General features: G+C 34.9%; 2 protein-coding genes across 2 annotated transcripts in view; both read right to left on the reverse strand.

Moving 5' to 3' along the window:
- Positions 1-17,834, reverse strand: part of LOC117320878 (diamine acetyltransferase 2-like) — a 30,489-nt gene that overhangs the window by 10,342 nt on the left and 2,313 nt on the right. The window lies entirely within an intron of this gene.
- LOC117320877 overlaps positions 17-17,834 on the reverse strand; it is a gene marked incomplete in the record, with an annotated part of 18,936 nt that continues 1,118 nt past the window's right edge. The window contains 8 exon segments of the mRNA XM_033875360.1: positions 17-1,403; positions 2,288-2,400; positions 4,440-4,522; positions 5,809-5,933; positions 6,773-6,899; positions 8,085-8,208; positions 8,797-11,572; positions 15,681-15,802. Of these exon segments, the coding sequence (XP_033731251.1) occupies positions 1,006-1,403; positions 2,288-2,400; positions 4,440-4,522; positions 5,809-5,933; positions 6,773-6,899; positions 8,085-8,208; positions 8,797-11,572; positions 15,681-15,723 (3,789 nt within the window).

Consider the following 17,834-nt stretch of genomic DNA (forward strand, 5'->3'; position numbering starts at 1 on the left):
TTCTGGAAGCAAGTACAAATGGACAAACGATGGACACCACACCATGTCGGAAGCCCTTTGGGCAGGTGAGCCAAAAAGAAGCATTATATTATTTTTCCTGAAAGTCAAGCTTCCTCACCAAAGAATTCTATCAAAGATACATGTCCCTGTATAGTTCTATCAATGATCCATGTCCCTGGATAAGTTCTACCAATGATCCATGTCCCTGGATAATTCTACCAATGATCCATGTCCCTGGATAATTCTACCAATGATCCATGTCCCTGAATAATTCTACCAATGATCCATGTCTCTGAATAATTCTATCAATGATCCATGTCCCTGGGTAATTCTACCAATGATCCATGTCCCTGGATAATTCTACCAATGATCCATGTCCGTGGATAATTCAACCAATGATCCATGTCCCTGGATAATTCTACCAATGATCCATGTCCGTGGATAATTCTACCAATGATCCATGTCCGTGGATAATTCTACCAATGATCCATGTCCCTGGATATTTCTAACAATGATCCATGCCCGTGGATAATTCTACCAATGATCCATGTCCCTGGATAATTCTACCAATGATCCATGTCCGTGGATAATTCTACCAATGATCCATGTCCCTGGATAATTCTACCAATAATCCATGTCCCTGGATAATTCTACCAATGATCCATGTCCCTGGATAATTCTATCAATGATCCATGTCCCTGAATAATTCTACCAATGATCCATGTCCATGTATAGTTCTACCAATGATCCATGTCCCTGGATAATTCTACCAATGATCCATGTCCCTGGATAATTCTACCAATGATCAATGTCCCTGTATAGTTCTACAAATGATCCATGTCCCTGGATAATTCTACCAATGATCCATGTCCCTGGATAATTCTACCAATGATACATGTCCCTGTATAGTTCTACCAATGATCCATGTCCCTGGATCATTCTAATGATGACACTGTCAATTTATCCGTGACTCTTCAATATTTCTATCATCACTGACCCACTGGTTTAGTTCTTTATTTTGTCCACCATCCTAAAAACCTTTTTCTTCAATACATCCTTTCTCCGTTTGCAGATGACTCCTCCATTTGCCTTACTTTTGGCAATAGCTTTAACACATTCCTTCGGTGTTGGTCTTATTTTGTTCTCAAGATTTTTTTTAAACAGTTGTCGAATTTCCTCCTCCTCTGTTTGGTTCCATTTGCCCTTTGCATTTTTACCTGCTTGATTCTTCCTTTTTCTAGAGTGATCAGACTCTTGATCAACCTCGAACTGTTCAGATACATTCAACACTTCATCTATCTCCAGATCTCCAAAGGCAGAATCAGCATCTTGAGTAAAGAACTCATTTGGATCTTCATGATCATCAGAAGAAGCAGTGTCTTTGTTTGTTTCAAAAACAATTTCTAAAAAGAATAACCAGAAAATATCAGTTTAATAAAAAAAAAAGATATCAGAACTGCATTTGATAGCTTTATGTGGAGTTTGCATTAATTTAATGTACAAAATGTACATAAACTTATCATTTGAACTTGCTTACAAGAGATCCCATAGGGATCTTGGCATCCACCAAGACTGTTTTTCTACTCTTTTTTTTTCTTAAAATAAAAGTATTGAATGGATCATTCCGAAATTTTATATGTTAGTCACCTTTGTTAATTTCATAATACAGAATGATCTATTCAATACTTTCTGACAAATAGAAAACAATGTCAAGAGGTGACAAGGGAACTTCAAATCAAATTTTACAACTATCAGTCTATCACTATTTGAAAAATAATAGTGATAACAAACCGTTACTGTTAAAATCGAAGATGGCCACCTACAGCTGTTAGTCATTTTATTTTTCAAATCAGTCTCAAAAGTGAACAATAACAACTAAGAACCAAGGGGAACATACAAATGAAATTTGAAAAAGACCCCAAAGTACTTTTTGTGAAATATTGATAACAAACCATAGCTGTAAAAACCTGAGATGGTCAGCTGTTGGCCATATAGTCTCAGTAAGGAAGAAGCACAGCTATCCAAGGAAAGCGATCAGAAAAAGACTTACTTCCTTACTACACATTGCAGAAATTTCTAATATAATATTAACTGGGAAACAAATATCCTATCACATTAGATGTATGTGCTAAATATATTTCATGTCATGAAAACTTTGCCTTCATTATGGATGGCAAAACTAAGGTCTCTGTATAAACTAACAAGTATATAAGCCTTCCTAAATCAAGTATAAAGATATAAATGGTTAAAAGTGTACAAAAAGCTCAAAGTCTAGAGAAGAACTTACCATCAAGCTGGATGTCCTGTAATGTTTTGTTTCTAAATTTCCCAAAATTTCCCAAATCTTGTAACAAAAGAATTTTCGCTACTTGTGTGGCCTCAATGACATCACTGGTTGCTCTGCAAGAACAAATGGGTTTAAATAACCAAACATTGTACATGGAGCAATTTAATTGGTCACAACAGTAGAATGTATTGTCTAAAAGTTGTAAACTTAATCTAATATATGACTTACATTGACCTTGCTGCTGTGCTGGGGAAAAAGCGACCCACTGGTTTTAAAGTTTTGATATATATACTTTTTATTGTCGTGTCCTTACACCGAAATTATCATGAAATAATAGCAATAATTTATGCTAATAAATCAATTATGAATTAAGGCTCTATAACCACGGATAATAATTTTGTGAACTGCTTTGAGATGACCTACAAACTTGGTTGTGATAAAGCATTTAAAGGAACTTTAAATTATTATAATTATTTTGATTATTACAAGCTAACTTGCAGGAAGTATTTATATTTATTACTGTATTCCAAATGCCAAATGAAGATTAGAAAATATACTTTTGTTAGATACGTATACATGCAGCAGGAAAGGGGTTCTAATATTTTTTTAGAGCAATCGATAACACTGATTACTATATAACACTTCACAGATTAGGGGTTACTACATATAATAAAACTCTTAGTTTCAACCAGCTTATTAATCAACCACACAGTAAAACACTTCCTTTTTAACAATATTTATGTCTATACTAATAATCAAACTACATGTACTTCAAATATATTTGTATAACAAAATCAATTAAATATGTATCAAAACAAATGATACAAGTTATATATAACACAGCCAATATGTTATTTAAGAGCGTGATGTTTTGACAACTACGCTGTCACCTTCATCAGACTGATGACCAATGTGAAGCATACAGTACTTGCACTGACATATGTAGTGTCCGAGATGGTAATACGCTCGACTGACTTTTTTGGATGTTTCATGATCCTATTGACACCACGTTCGAAATAGTGTAACGAGATGGTAAAAATATAATAGAATCAAAGAAAGGTACAAGGTGGTATGATAGCACGAAAATTAGAGCAGAGCATCATGTCTTACTTTTAAATTGCCTTGCTGTATTATCTACCAAATATATTTGACACCTTCAAAATTACCAATCGCTAATTGGGACACCTGGCGAAATGTTTTGGCTGGACATGAATGCTTATCCACACAACCAGGCGGCTGATCCTTTCACCTTTACTGCAAGGAACACCTCGCGTGGTCTGCCTACCTAACCTGAGGGTGCAGGTTAACAGGTAATTATACCTTGATTGGCAATAATTAAGAGATGTCCAGTCGCAAATGAATAATCAAAATGCTTACCTATACTTTATTTGACAATAAACAGATGATTTCTCAGTTTGCCATACAGCGCGAGTACTGATATGGCATGCTATTTTTACATTGTCAAGGCCTAAAGTTGTAATCAGCTCTCTTGTATGCGATGTATTTTTCAATGTAAAAAATTAATCAACGTTAAGATATGTGACATATATTTATAGTTTTTCTGTCATGGACATATTGAAATGATCACTCATGTACACCCATTACCCTAAATGTGTCTGTTGATCAAAGTCTGTGAGCTTCCAACAAATTTGCCAGAAAAAATTACTTTACACTCTTCATTTGACATATATTGGACTATCTGAAATGGGGACTGTTACAAACAATCAGACTTTTTGGACTATTTAAAATAGGGCCCGTTATAAACAATCAGAATTTGAACCTACACTAGCTAGAAAATTATCATTTCTATTTAAAAAAGTATGTGTTCGACCTATATCTGCTGTTTCAAACTGACTACAGGTATACTATTTATACTCAGATTGTATGGAACCATGCGCTAATATTTTAAAAGAGGTTGTGTACTTACAGTAATATTCAAACTGGTAGATGACTTAAGTATTATCAGTAGTTATTACAAAGCAAAGCTGACTTCAGATGGATAAATTTATCTAATTTAGAGTGGCCCAGTCCTTCATGTAATGAATTCATAATTCTGCCCTCACTTCCTTATAAACAATTATCAGTTCCATGTTATTTGAATCATGCATAATATATTATATTCAAATGGTAGAATATTCATGTATATACATACCTATAATGAATTTTGTGAATGTCCAGAGTGTGCCCCATATGGGACACAACCCACTCCATTTCATGATCCTTTAGATCAAGTACCTGCAAAACATGAGTAATATCATAGATTGATTATATAGCTCAACTCATTCCAAACAACTTCCAAAAATAAATACATCAAGAATGCCTTTGCTCATATCAGCTGATCCTTAGAATCACTAGAAATTGTATGTACCAGGTACATTGACATTGTCACTTTTCAATTACAAACTTCCCCTCCTGACACCATTTCATCATTTTCTCCTTTCTAGTCCGTCCACATCACAATGGTCTTTACATACCTCCATTTATAGCATTCCTTGTGTAAATCACTAAAGGAAGTCTTAATTCACACTGAACAGTCTCATCTTACCTTAAATTACATTGTTATATCCCTTCAGTACCCCATTCAATACTTTAAACAAGTCAAATTATCTGTCTCTGACTGAATAAAGATCTTTTCTTTAAATTTGTACAAAAAAAAATATAATCAAAATCTAGATGGTCATTCTCACTACGTTACATGAACATCTAACAACATCCCAATAAAGGTCATGTCGGGGTGATCTTTTGGATTAGCCAATCAAATGACTACTTCCAGAATCTTGAAAGTGAATTTTATTTGTCCGAATTAGCATGACTAGAGTGCATAACTTGCACAATCTGTCAATTTGTTTCAAGTCATTTCATCCCACAAAGCATTTAGTATATGCTGTGCTGGAATGGTTAGTTTCGATGACATCGACAAATTGACAATTCGCCTTGAAAGTGAAATACACACATCTCAAAGGTCATCAGAACGTGACCCCTTATGGAATGTTGTTAGATGTTCATGTAACGTAGAGAAAATGACCATTTAGATTTTAATTAGATTGTACAAAACACTGACCATTCTTGATTTTGAAATACATCAAGCAGAGAGCAGGATATATCAAATCTTATACACTTACAGTTTGTTCTCTGTCAGAATTAGCCCAACACCCAAGTCAAAAATGAGGTTTTACCAAGGGAGGCATAAGGGATGAAAAAGAGAGTTGCGAAGAGAAGATCGAAATAGAACACACATTTAGTAATTGTTTCATTCAATGTGGACATAGTAGGTACAATTCCTACCTGGAGGACCATTTAATAATGACACTTCATATAAACATGAAAGTGAATGATTTGTTTGGTGTTGCCTTGTTGGGTGATAGTCTGTTTGCATGGCAGCCGATTAAACTGCAATTTTACTTTTATTTCCCATGTGAGTGTAATTGAGTTTTACTATATGTGCCACAATCCTCCCCGAAACCTTGCCAACATTTATACATCAAGGATTCTTTAGGATTTTTTTTCTTGAGATTACTTACTTGTGTTATCGTAGCCATATACTTTCTAAGGGTTGTACTTGTTATTGTTTCCGGAGCTGTCAAGTCAGCCTCCTTACAAGCTTTTGTAAGGGCATCATATGCCCTTACAACACCACAACCATCACCTAAATGAAATAAATGAACAAGAGGCCCATGGGTTTTGACGGTCACCTGAGATTTGAAATATTTCAGTTAATTTAATTGACCCTTTTTGGCCCCGCCCATCAGCCCCTAGGGGTCAGTCAGGGCCAAAATGTGTATACCATTAAGATGTCATCCCATACTGATAATGCTAACAAAGTTAGAATGAATTCCAATAGAAATCAAACAAATCATAGTCAAAACTGTGATTTCCCTATATAAACTATAGTAAAGTTTACCCCCTCCCCAGAGGTAAACGTGTGACACAAGAGTCATGAAATTCATAATTTTAGTTAAGCACCTTAAGACCCTTCCTTCTATGAAGAGTATTTGATTTTACCTTATTCTAGAGAAGAAGATTTTTGAAGTTTCAGTCAATTTGACCCTATTTGGCCCCACCCCTCAGGCCCCTGGGGGGTGGGGACAATATAATTCACAATTTTGGTTGACCTTCAGCCATAGAAGCTTTCTGCCGAATTTCATTGAATTTGTAGACGAAGTCAAAAATGTAAATTGTTTACGGACGGACGACGACAGACAAAAGGCGATTAGAATAGGTCACTTGAGACTTCATCTCAGGTGACCTAAAAATCAACAAGATTTTGGATTGCACGTTATACAAGAGTTAAAATATCATCTCAAGTTCTATGTTCATAAGAGCATTTCTTTAAGTCTATGAAGAGCTTAAGACTTTGAATTTCATTACAATGCCTAAAAACCACCCAGTCTGATTAGAAAATATCATCTGTAACTGATTAACAGCTATAATGTGATGTTTAAAAATTTAAGGACATACTATTTGCCTTCAACTCTTTGAAAGTACCTTGTGAAGCAAAAACATAAGGGTTGTTTATGTCAATCCCTGCTGATTTTCGCACTTGAATATTGGTCAAATATGCCATCGGTGCTTTTGTCTCTCCTGGCAAAATGACTGGTACCCCTCTGCCAGTCTGTAAGGGAAAAAATCAATGTTAATAAGCAAAAAAAACATCACAACAAAAAAACAGAAATCTTCTTAGCTGTCAGTTTTATAAGATTGAAAAAGATTCTGCAGTTTCTCACAAGATTGCCGACTCAAAAAGCAAGAAATACCAGAAGGAACTTGGCTCCCTCAGAAATCAAATGAACATCAGAGCTAGTATTTGTTTGCTCTTATTAACCAAGAACACTTGTGATTTTGACAAGTTAGATTTTACCATAATGTATACTGAAAAACTTGTTACTGTTAATAACATAGCGGTTTTTCAGTCCCAAGTGCATACTTTCACTTGTATATACAAACATACAATACGACAATCCATTCGCGCTGACTGGCAAAAATGCAGATAAACAACTTATACTTGAATTACAATTGCCCAAAGACTAATTAATTGGCAATAACTGTTTCTAGAACAAATGACACAGGTCAATTTCCAGCTCTGACATTGCTGGTTACTAATCATAACAGATATTGATGTGTATGAATAGTCTGGTATTAAAACTCTGTAGTGTTCAATGACATCACCTGTTATCAAAACTGTTATATCATAGCATTTTTGTGGTCTGCAAAACTACGTTAAAAGCCAGGTTTTACTGTTTATTTGATTTGATTTTTATACTCTTGCTTTCAGAACGTATAACCTTCACCAAAGACAACTGACATTGCTACTGGAGTTTCATCACACCATTACTTATGTTAAGCAAAACTTAGGTAATGGGAAATCTTTATGATTTTAATCATTTACAAGTTTCATCAAAATTGGGCTGTTGGTTAAGATGGGGATCTCCGTACAAGTTACTGAGGACAACAGACAGACAGAAAAGGTGATTGTAATTTTGCTAGGAAACAGGATATCAAGCCTCTTAAATATTTGGCCTTGTAATCTTAGCACTATGAAAACAGTTTAATTTTATGTCTTCAGTATTCAAGTTTACATGGAAAAGTATAATGTTAAAAGCATGCATAGACATACTAGGGTGATTATAAATAGGTCAGCTGAAGTCAATCAGCTTAATCATTCCTCATTTCCACCATATTTTTGCAAATTAAATTCCAAAGGGTTTGAATAAAGTTGAATTAAAATATTAAGGATAATGGACTGTAAATAGCTGATCACACATCAGAATCATGTGAGACAAATATAAAGTACATGTACCTTTCCCCTGACAGTCATCAACTCTTGTGTCTCCAACAGCTTCTTTTCAAACTCAGACATCTGTCCCATGGTATCAGTGCAGTTTTCCCCAGGATTTCTACATCTTTTGTTGTAATCTGTCAACCTAAATAAAACTTTTTTTATATTATAAAAGCCTTTAAAGTGAAGGAAACTTTCTCCACTACTTTTTTTTGTATGAATTCCTACACTAAATGAATATATACTTAACTTTATTCATTCAACACGCAATTAACATAAATATCAAATGAAATAAACATTTGGATTTGTATAATACAGTATATCAAAGCGCATAAACAAATGAATGTATACAACAATAAATATTCAGAATAAAAAAGCTCAAAGTTTTAGTCAATCAAATTCTGGTTATTTTCTCAAATTTGGTTTATATTTAACGAATCATTAATATCCATTCGGATTGATGTGAAACATATCACACAAAACCACTTTTCTTCTCCTTTCTACCTTTGATGTATTCTTTATTTGTGGTATTAATATAAAGTCTACCTGTGGTTAAATGAAGGCTATTTCTACTAATTCAAAAAAAAAAAAAAGGATAAAAGACGAGGAAGAGTAATATATATACATATATACATATATATATGGCTGAACAATCTGAAACAAGTCAAAATTTCAACCTATGTATATGTACAGTACACTGACCAAACAAATGCTACCTCGTATTAACAGTTACCTGATTGCCTGGAGTTCCCCGGTCCGTCTGCGGTTGTAAACAACCAGTTTTGCCTCTGTTAATTCTGCAACTTTCCTGAAGTTGTCAGGAGTATTTATTCTCAGATCAATTATTTTCAGTGATTCAAGAAGGAAAAGGTTCAATTTCTTGATGTCGTCAGTTAAAGGCAATTTCTTGTCCTTTGTGTAACGTCTCTGTTCAAGCAGGACTCTGGATAATTTCGTGACGCGTGTCCCCCAATATATAGACATGGCCTTCAGCAGATCTTCAGCATCTTGACGTGAATTTTTGTCTCCAGACATTATTGCAAGACCAATTTTGCCGTTTAGAAGTCTTTTGATATCAAAGCCAAGTTTGATGGCATTGCTGGGACTGGCCATATCCTCATCATCATCTATATTCTGGTATGCTGTCATGAGTGTTGCTTTTATTATATCATCCAAGTAGTTTGGTTTCAGATAGTTCCACATGGTACATTCCTCACTTAAAGGTTTTATTGTCCTTAAATGTAAAAGCATTCTTCCGACCAAACGCATAATCTGTGATGTGTATGCCCCTCGTTTGAGGCTATTTCCTACATTTTTTTCAAGCCACTGGTTTCCAAGTTGGACAATAAGTGGGTCATTTCTAGCTATTTTCCCAACTTCATCCAAATTCATTTTTTCAAATACCTCTTTTTTGAGGGCCTTGCTGGCAATGGTAGGAATTCTATTTGCAAGTATGTCGGACCTTGTCTGGACAGCAGCCTTTCCAAGATTGCACTCTTCAGCATTTTTTGACAAACATTTTTTTTGATGTTTATGCAGTAGTTTCTTTGCTATCCATAAATAACAACGGGGACATGGTCCAAAGTTCTTAAGGTTAAATCCATCAGCTGGCCGGCGTTCCAAGAGTATTTCTCCCTTCCCTGATTTAATTGTCTCCATGTTAAATTGGTGATTGAACTTTGCCCGTAACAGTTTCTGGAGCAAGTTTTTCTGCTTTTCATCTTTTTCCTGAATAATTTGCTGGATTTCTTCACTGGATTTGTGTTTATCCTTATGCCTTTCAATGTGTTGTGAAAAATTGGAAACCTTTATATTACACACACCACAAAACTGGTAACTATTGAAGACTCGATCACTGATTTTTTTCTTCCCAGTTTTGGTAGTTGCGGACTTCTGCACTTTTCTGATAAAAATCTTAGGATTTTCCGAATCCCTGAATATGCTGTCTTCATCTTCACTTGAGCTGCCATCACTGTCTTCATCTGGATTAATCACTTCCTTTACTCCTACGTCCCCTTCAATATCATTAATGCTATTGGGGAATTTTCCATTGTGGTCCATTTCCTGATGCTTCTGACTGCTCATTATGCTGACAAATCTTTGGTTGAGAACAGGATATTCATCACTATAATAACTATCACTGTCACTATCTTCTATTAATTCATCACTTGGGACAAAATCCTTGTCTGAAAAATCATCATAGTCTGAAAACCCTCCATAATTTGACCATTCCAGATCAGTATCTTGAACCTCCTGAACCGTTGTACCCTCCTGAACCGTTGTACACTCCTGAATCGTTGTACTCTCCTGAACCACTGTACCCTCCTGAACAATAGTTCCGTCCTGAGCCCCTGTACCCTCTTGAACCATAGTACCCTCCTGAGCTGTTTTATCCACCTGAACCATTGTATCCACCTGAACCATAGTACCCTCCAGAACCAGTGTACCTTCCTGAACGGTTGTATCCTCCTGAACCATTGTATCCTCCTGAACCATTGTACCCTCCTGAACCATTGTATCCTCCTGAACCATTGTATCCTCCTGAACCGCTGTACCCTCCTGAACGATAGTTCCATCCTGAACCATTGTACCCTCCTGGACCATTGTACCCTCCTGAGCTGTTTTATCCTCCTGAACCATTGTATCCTCCTGAACCGCTGTACCCTCCTGAACGATAGTTCCATCCTGAACCATTGTACCCTCCTGGACCATTGTACCCTCCTGAGCTGTTTTATCCTCCTGAACCATTGTATCCTCCTGAACCGCTGTACCCTCCTGGACCATTGTATCCTCCTGAACCATTGTACACTCCTGAACCATTGTACACTCCTGAACCATTGTACACTCCTGAACCGTTTTATCCTCCTGAACCATTGTACCCTCCTGAACTGTTGCATCCTCCTGAGCTGTTTTATCCCCCTGAACCATTGTATCCTCCTGAACCATTGTACCCTCCTGAATGGTTGTATCCTCCTGAACCATTGTATCCTCCTGAACCATTGTACCCTCTTGAGCTGTTTTATCCTCCTGAACCATTGTACTCTCCTGAACCATTGTATCCTCCTGAACCATTGTACCCTCCTGAACCATTGTACCCTCCTGAACCATTGTACCCTCCTGAATGGTTGTATCCTCCTGAACCATTGTACCCTCCTGAACTGTTGTATCCTCCTGAACCATTGTACACTCCTGAACCATTGTACACTCCTGAACCGTTTTATCCTCCTGAACCATTGTACACTCCTGAACCGTTTTATCCTCCTGAACCATTGTACACTCCTGAACCGTTTTATCCTCCTGAACCATTGTACACTCCTGAACCGTTTTATCCTCCTGAACCATTGTACACCCCTGAACCGTTTTATCCTCCTGAACCATGGTACTCTCCTGAACCATTGTACACCCCTGAACCGTTTTATCCTCCTGAACCATTGTACTCTCCTGAATCCACTGTACATCCTCAAGGAAGTATAACATATTTGTTTTCATTTTCTTTTTTTGGAGTAGTTCTGGAAAAAAAAAATAAATAAATAAATCATTACCCAGTTAATTAGACCGGTCTTAATATAGAGATGTCTACCACATTTAAAATGTTATACAACAAATGCAGATGATGAAATCATCTAGAAATTAATAGTTAAGACATTGACTTTTGAGAGACACATTAACTCAATAATTACATTTGCAGGTATAAATGTGAATGAATTTGGTTATATCAATAAGTTTAGTAACAAAAATATTAAAAATTCCATTAAATAAACTCAAATCTGTATTGAAAAGTGAAAACTATAAAGCTCAGACACACTTTTTCTTTGATGTAGGTCATATATAGATCAAATTGTAGGTTAGTGACCTACTTTTGAAACAACACACAGCTTTGGTCATCTAGATAAACTAAGTGATTTTCTTAACCTTATTGCACAGGGGCATGTACCTTTTCCATTGGGAAAATAAGGCTGTATTTTCTGAATTTAAAAGAATAAAAGGTACTTTCTCCAAACTCAAACATAACCATCAAATCTTTGTTTAAAATATATATATTCATATTTTAGCTATGATAAATAAAAATGGGAACTTAAAGTAGAATTATTACATTGGCTTGTGAAAAAAATATGAAATGTATTAACATTTCTCCATATTAATCAACAATTACATATAAGGTAACTAACAATTTCTGATTGGGAAAGTATGAACTCAGAAGTGGGAAAATAAAGCAAAATTTCTCTGAGGGATTTTGTGGTTTGGTTTTGTATTAATGTCCTGCCAACAGCTACATGCCTACATATGAAGTTTGAGGAATAAGTCTCCAGTACTTTTTAAAAAAAATAGCAATAACAAACTTCAATCATCAAAATCCAAGATGGCTGCATACTGGCCATTTTTGCTTGGCACAACTAGGGACCAAGCAAAACCTCCACATGAAGTTGAGGAATATCCCTGCAGTACTTTTTAAGAAATAGCGATAACAAGGATTGTTTACAGACAGACCACGCACCTAGGGTAATTTGTAGAGCCCACCATCAGATTATGGTGCTAAAAGTAATAAAAAAATGTACTAGTGTCTCTAGTTTACATTAGAGTTTCCTGAAAGATAATGTACAAAGTGTAACCAATGTGTTCAGCATCCCTCAGAATCCTTATGGCCTGATCATTTTTCAGGTGGATCAGACTGCTTCAAAGTTTTTACCAATCAGAGCCTCCATTTCATTACCATGACATATAACCATACTTTTAAAAGCATTACCATTGTGCCCAGCGTCCCTCAGAACACCCAAGTTCCAATTTTCATTTTGATCAGACATCTAACACTTTTCATTTGGATCAGACATCTAACTTTCGACTTATCAGCAGACATTTAAATTTTAACCAATCAGAGGCTTTCCATTTTGCAATAAAGTTTTTGATATTATCACTTTTTTGACCTGCATCCCTTTCAAATCCTATGTACTAATATTACCCCAACGACAAATCAGAGGCCATCTTGGATTGTTTTTGGAAAAAAACAGACAGTGGTTTACACATCTAGAGGCCATTTAGAATAAGATGGGGAAAAAAGAAAAATGATAATATACTATGGCTAGAGTTTAAGCTTTTTTAAAGAAGGCGAAAGGTCACAGTCAAGGTCAGCAGGTCCACAAATGAGGTACCTATCGAAAGGTTTTGGCACCAGGTTGAATGAGCCCAAAAGTCAAATGTGAAAGCTCTATCTCATATAGTTAACATGCTAGGAAGCGATATCATATTTCAATTTTCAAAATCATGTTTTTGTTTATAGAAAATATGACTGACCACACTTGATTTGAATAGAAAAAAAAAACGAAAAAAAAAAAGATGAAGGGTATAAATTTGAACAGCCTGCCATCTGAAGATGTAGGCTATTAATAAACAGTAATAAACAATTGCAACATGCACAAGGGTTGTTCAAAATGTAGTATTCATTAATCCTTTGTTCAAAACACAACTCAAAAATGAAATCAAAAGTAAAAGTGACAATGATATGGAAACTGAAAAAAAATGAACCATTCTTTATATTAACAATCCGGAAAAGTAGTATCTCGCTCAAATAGGAAAAATGGAACTTTTTGAACAAACCTTGATATTCAACTTTTTCAAAGAATAACCACCATCATATTTGTAAAATCATATAACAGGCAAATTAGAAAAAATATTTCAAGTTACCTTCTAAATTCTGTTTGTAATCCTCAGTGTTTAACAAAATAAGTACAAACAAATAGTAGATCTATTATTTAAATGTCTCATATAGGATCCATATACAGGATGATACATATGATAAACTATGATGGTGGTCTTTAAACATGTAAACCAAATTAAACAATTATTAAGTTTACCCAGAGAAATCTTAATCAATTCCTTGTCATAAGGAATTATTTGGTGATGGCGAACGTCATATCTGTAAATACCAACACCAATACCATTCTATGAAGTATTAATATAGCATTACCATTGCTTTTACATATATGTATACACTTTGAAAATTATCAAACCTTATAATATATACATGTATATATGGCACTTACTAAACTGATAAATAGATTAAAGAGTAATGTAATTTTTGATATACTTTATACATAACATTAAAAGAACTTTATAGTAAAACAAGAGGCCTAAGGGCCTAAACGATCATCAGTTGTATTTAAAAAGATGTACACTTGATTAGAGCTGTGTATAGCAAGGTGGGTGGTGATACGATTCGTATCACGATACAGGGGTCACAATACAAAACAGGAATAAACAACAACAATAAGTTAGGAAAATCATAATTGTACATTCATGCTACAAAGTTGCTGTCTTGGCTACTGTATAAGCTTTGACAGAGCTGAAAAATAACAATAGTTTGTTGCCTTCCTTTCCTTAACATCCCCACCAATTTTAAGATCAATGACATCAGTGGAAATGGAGAAGAATTTTAAGAGGTGTTTTTCAAGATGGCTGCCATGATGGCCAAGTTGGATTTCAGACTGACCCGAAAAATAACAACACTTGGTCGGGACCATATCTCAGGGTCATTTCAGGCAACTTTGAGCTGAATCCCAAAGGTGGAACTTGAGAAGAAGTTGTAAATGTGAAAAGTTTAAGAATGGCACACAACGACAAACAAAGCATGATGACTATTTCTTTATAAGTCATCCCGACCTTTCGGGTCAGAAGACCTAAACAGCATTAAATTCGAAATGAGAAAAGGAATGCTATGAGCTCCGATCGGATTCTTTCACATGTTTTGAGAAACATCAGGTAGATGCTTAGAACTGTCATGTGGAAGAAACGTGTACCACACCAGGCAAGGTATATTACCAACACCAGTGTATTGTTCACAAAATGCAAAATCAGGAATTTTTCAGCATTTTGTTCATTAATTTCAGAGAACCTGTGCTGATAGAATGCCCAAAGGTAATTATACAACCATTACATATTGTTTGTTTGTTTGTTTTTGTTTAACGTCCTATTAACAGCCAGGGTCATTTAAGGACGTGCCAGGTTTTGGAGGTGGAGGAAAGCCGGAGTACCGGGAGAAAAACCACCGGCCTACGGTCAATACCTGGCAACTGCCCCACGTAGGTTTCGAACTCGCAACACAGAGGTGGAGGGCTAGTGTTAAAGTGTCACAACACCTTAACCACTTGGCCACCGCTGCCCCTTACCATTACATATTCATATATGGCAGTATATACATTGATGTATATATATGCATTTGTTTTGTGTCCTTTAACCAATACAACATATTTTCTATATTGATTTTTTTATTGCTATGAGTACTGAACTGCATCTATGGCATTTTTTTGTGTAAAGCAGGAGGAAAACAACAACATATACCTCATCTTTATACATTTTTACATAAAAGAATTCTACAGATAATCCCCAAAAAACTTATCCAGGCTATACACTGAAAATTATGGCATGTATGTACTGCTAATTACCAGATTGTGATAATGGTTACCTACTTAGTTGGGTTATGATTTGTAATTTTTTTGTAGAATTTGATAAATGTTTTCTGATGAGATACATGAATATGTTAAAAACTAAAGAAACATTTTATAATTGACCTTTCACTATTATGCATGGCCAAAGCATTCTACATTAAAATAGTATTATACTTACTCAGTCTTGTCCGACTTAACGAAAATCTTATATGTGTCTCCATCTGTGCATTCCTCAGCCACTCTTCCCGGCCACCAAAGATTGGCAGGAAGCCCTTTTATTTTCACTAGGACACAGGATCCCTTTAAATATACACAATTTCTCTGTACACACGTATTAACCTAATTATAATTATCTTGGTATTCATGCATTTGAATATCTTAATTTCATTTTTTTTATTTAAAAAAAAAGGACACAAATTAATCTTGGGTAAGTAAACATTTAACTTGGGCAGTGCTCATAAAAGTTTGGACATAATGATGCATGTATACTTTCAATTCATCACTCCATTATTACAGCCAATTTTAGATAAAAGACATTTATAAATCAAGAAACAAAATATTGTACATACTATCTCGAATCTTCCATGGCTCTTTTTTGATTTCTGTTCATCTGTAAAATAAATAATTTTAAGCTGAAATCAAGATTATCAATACGCCCAGTGTAATAAGATGTCTTGTCTGCAATGTTTGTCAGTTTTAAACTGCTTAAAGCAAACTCCCAATTTCTTAAAAATTGCTGTATCCCAGCCCCCATGCATCCCAGGAAAACTACCATTTGATTAAACTTCCACATTAATAAAGTGGTGGTAAAATTATGTAAAAAAAATCCCTGTATTCATGATTTTTTTATAGGATTTGCAGACTTTTAGAAATACTTAATTTATACATAAGTGTGGGACTCTTGTTTTCTGCAATACAGTACAAAAAGGATCCTTGAAAATAGATTGTAGATTGAACACTTCTATATTATATATATATAAGGTAAAAGTTTATGAACCCCATATACATTGTTAATAGGATGTTAAACAAAACAAACCAAAACCCATTATACAAAATATATGACTATGAATCAAGTGACATGATGTTCTCAAAGCCTCAAAGGTCAGCACAATACTGTAAATCTAGGTGAATACAGGCACAGGTACATGTATTTTTACTTGTATATAGAAAAACTCATATAAATGTGTATGTAGAAAGAAAACATGTTTAAATCGTTTGTTACCTTTAGTTACATTACTCAGATACAAGTACAATCATGTTGGATTCCGTTTTTGTTGTTATTATAAATCCAATGACTATGTTTTCAGACTCATGACTTGAACACATATCAATCTACTAAATGTATCATTATCTATCAGATTTTCTTATCAGCTCCATTATACTACTTATACACAAATGGTGTACCTACAACAAAACAGGTGTACCAATGCTGTTACATGTATATTGCTATGATTAAAGTTGTCGCTAACTACATCAAAAGGCATCAAAAATTCTTAGTTTCATTACAAAAACGTTTTCATTTATGATTATAGATCTATTATAAATACAGTCAATGCATAATAAAAGAGTCATTTTTTGGGCAAAATAGTGTAATTGATTACTCTGTCAATATCAATTCTACAACATTTTGCAAGTGTGTAAATACATCTAAGTTTAAACTTGCTGAAGTTATTGATAATTGTACTCATTTAACTTACCACAACTACCATCTATCATTGTCAGTCACTGCCTAGTCCATGATAGGAACAATCTATTCCAATGTCGGAACACCAATGCAGTATTAATAAATATTGCTAATGTCACTATAAGCAAAAGGAGAAGCATAAAAGCAATAATGAATTCCAACACTATCTCAGCATCGGCCATCTTGGAACTTTATGTCACATGACCTGATAGTCTGCTCAAAATTGAGAGCTGCGATTAACCAGCACATAATTGTGAGTTGTAAGTTTTGTTAATATAGAATATATATTGAGCAACAATAATGTTGATTTCATGAATGATAGAATTCATTCTGAATGTTGTTGAAGAAAACACTGTAGCTGTATACCGGTATATAGTCTTAGAATGATAAAAGGGTGATGTGTTGATGATCAACAAGAATATACATAAAGGTTTGATAGTTTTTACCGATAAGGATGATTGATCGATCATAAACTCAAGATGATCAATCATCAGTAGCAAATTTTTTTTTTAAATGTGGTGAAAAAAAAGGTCACCTTGCTAACTTGGGCTAGTGGGAATTTCTCTTTCACCTATAGTGGTAGATAGGACATTATGAAAGGCTGTTCATGTCAAAAACGAGATACATTTAACGCACATTACGAGTTAA

This window comes from Pecten maximus, unplaced genomic scaffold, assembly GCF_902652985.1.
Source record: "Pecten maximus unplaced genomic scaffold, xPecMax1.1, whole genome shotgun sequence".
NCBI classification, from domain to species: domain Eukaryota; kingdom Metazoa; phylum Mollusca; class Bivalvia; order Pectinida; family Pectinidae; genus Pecten; species Pecten maximus.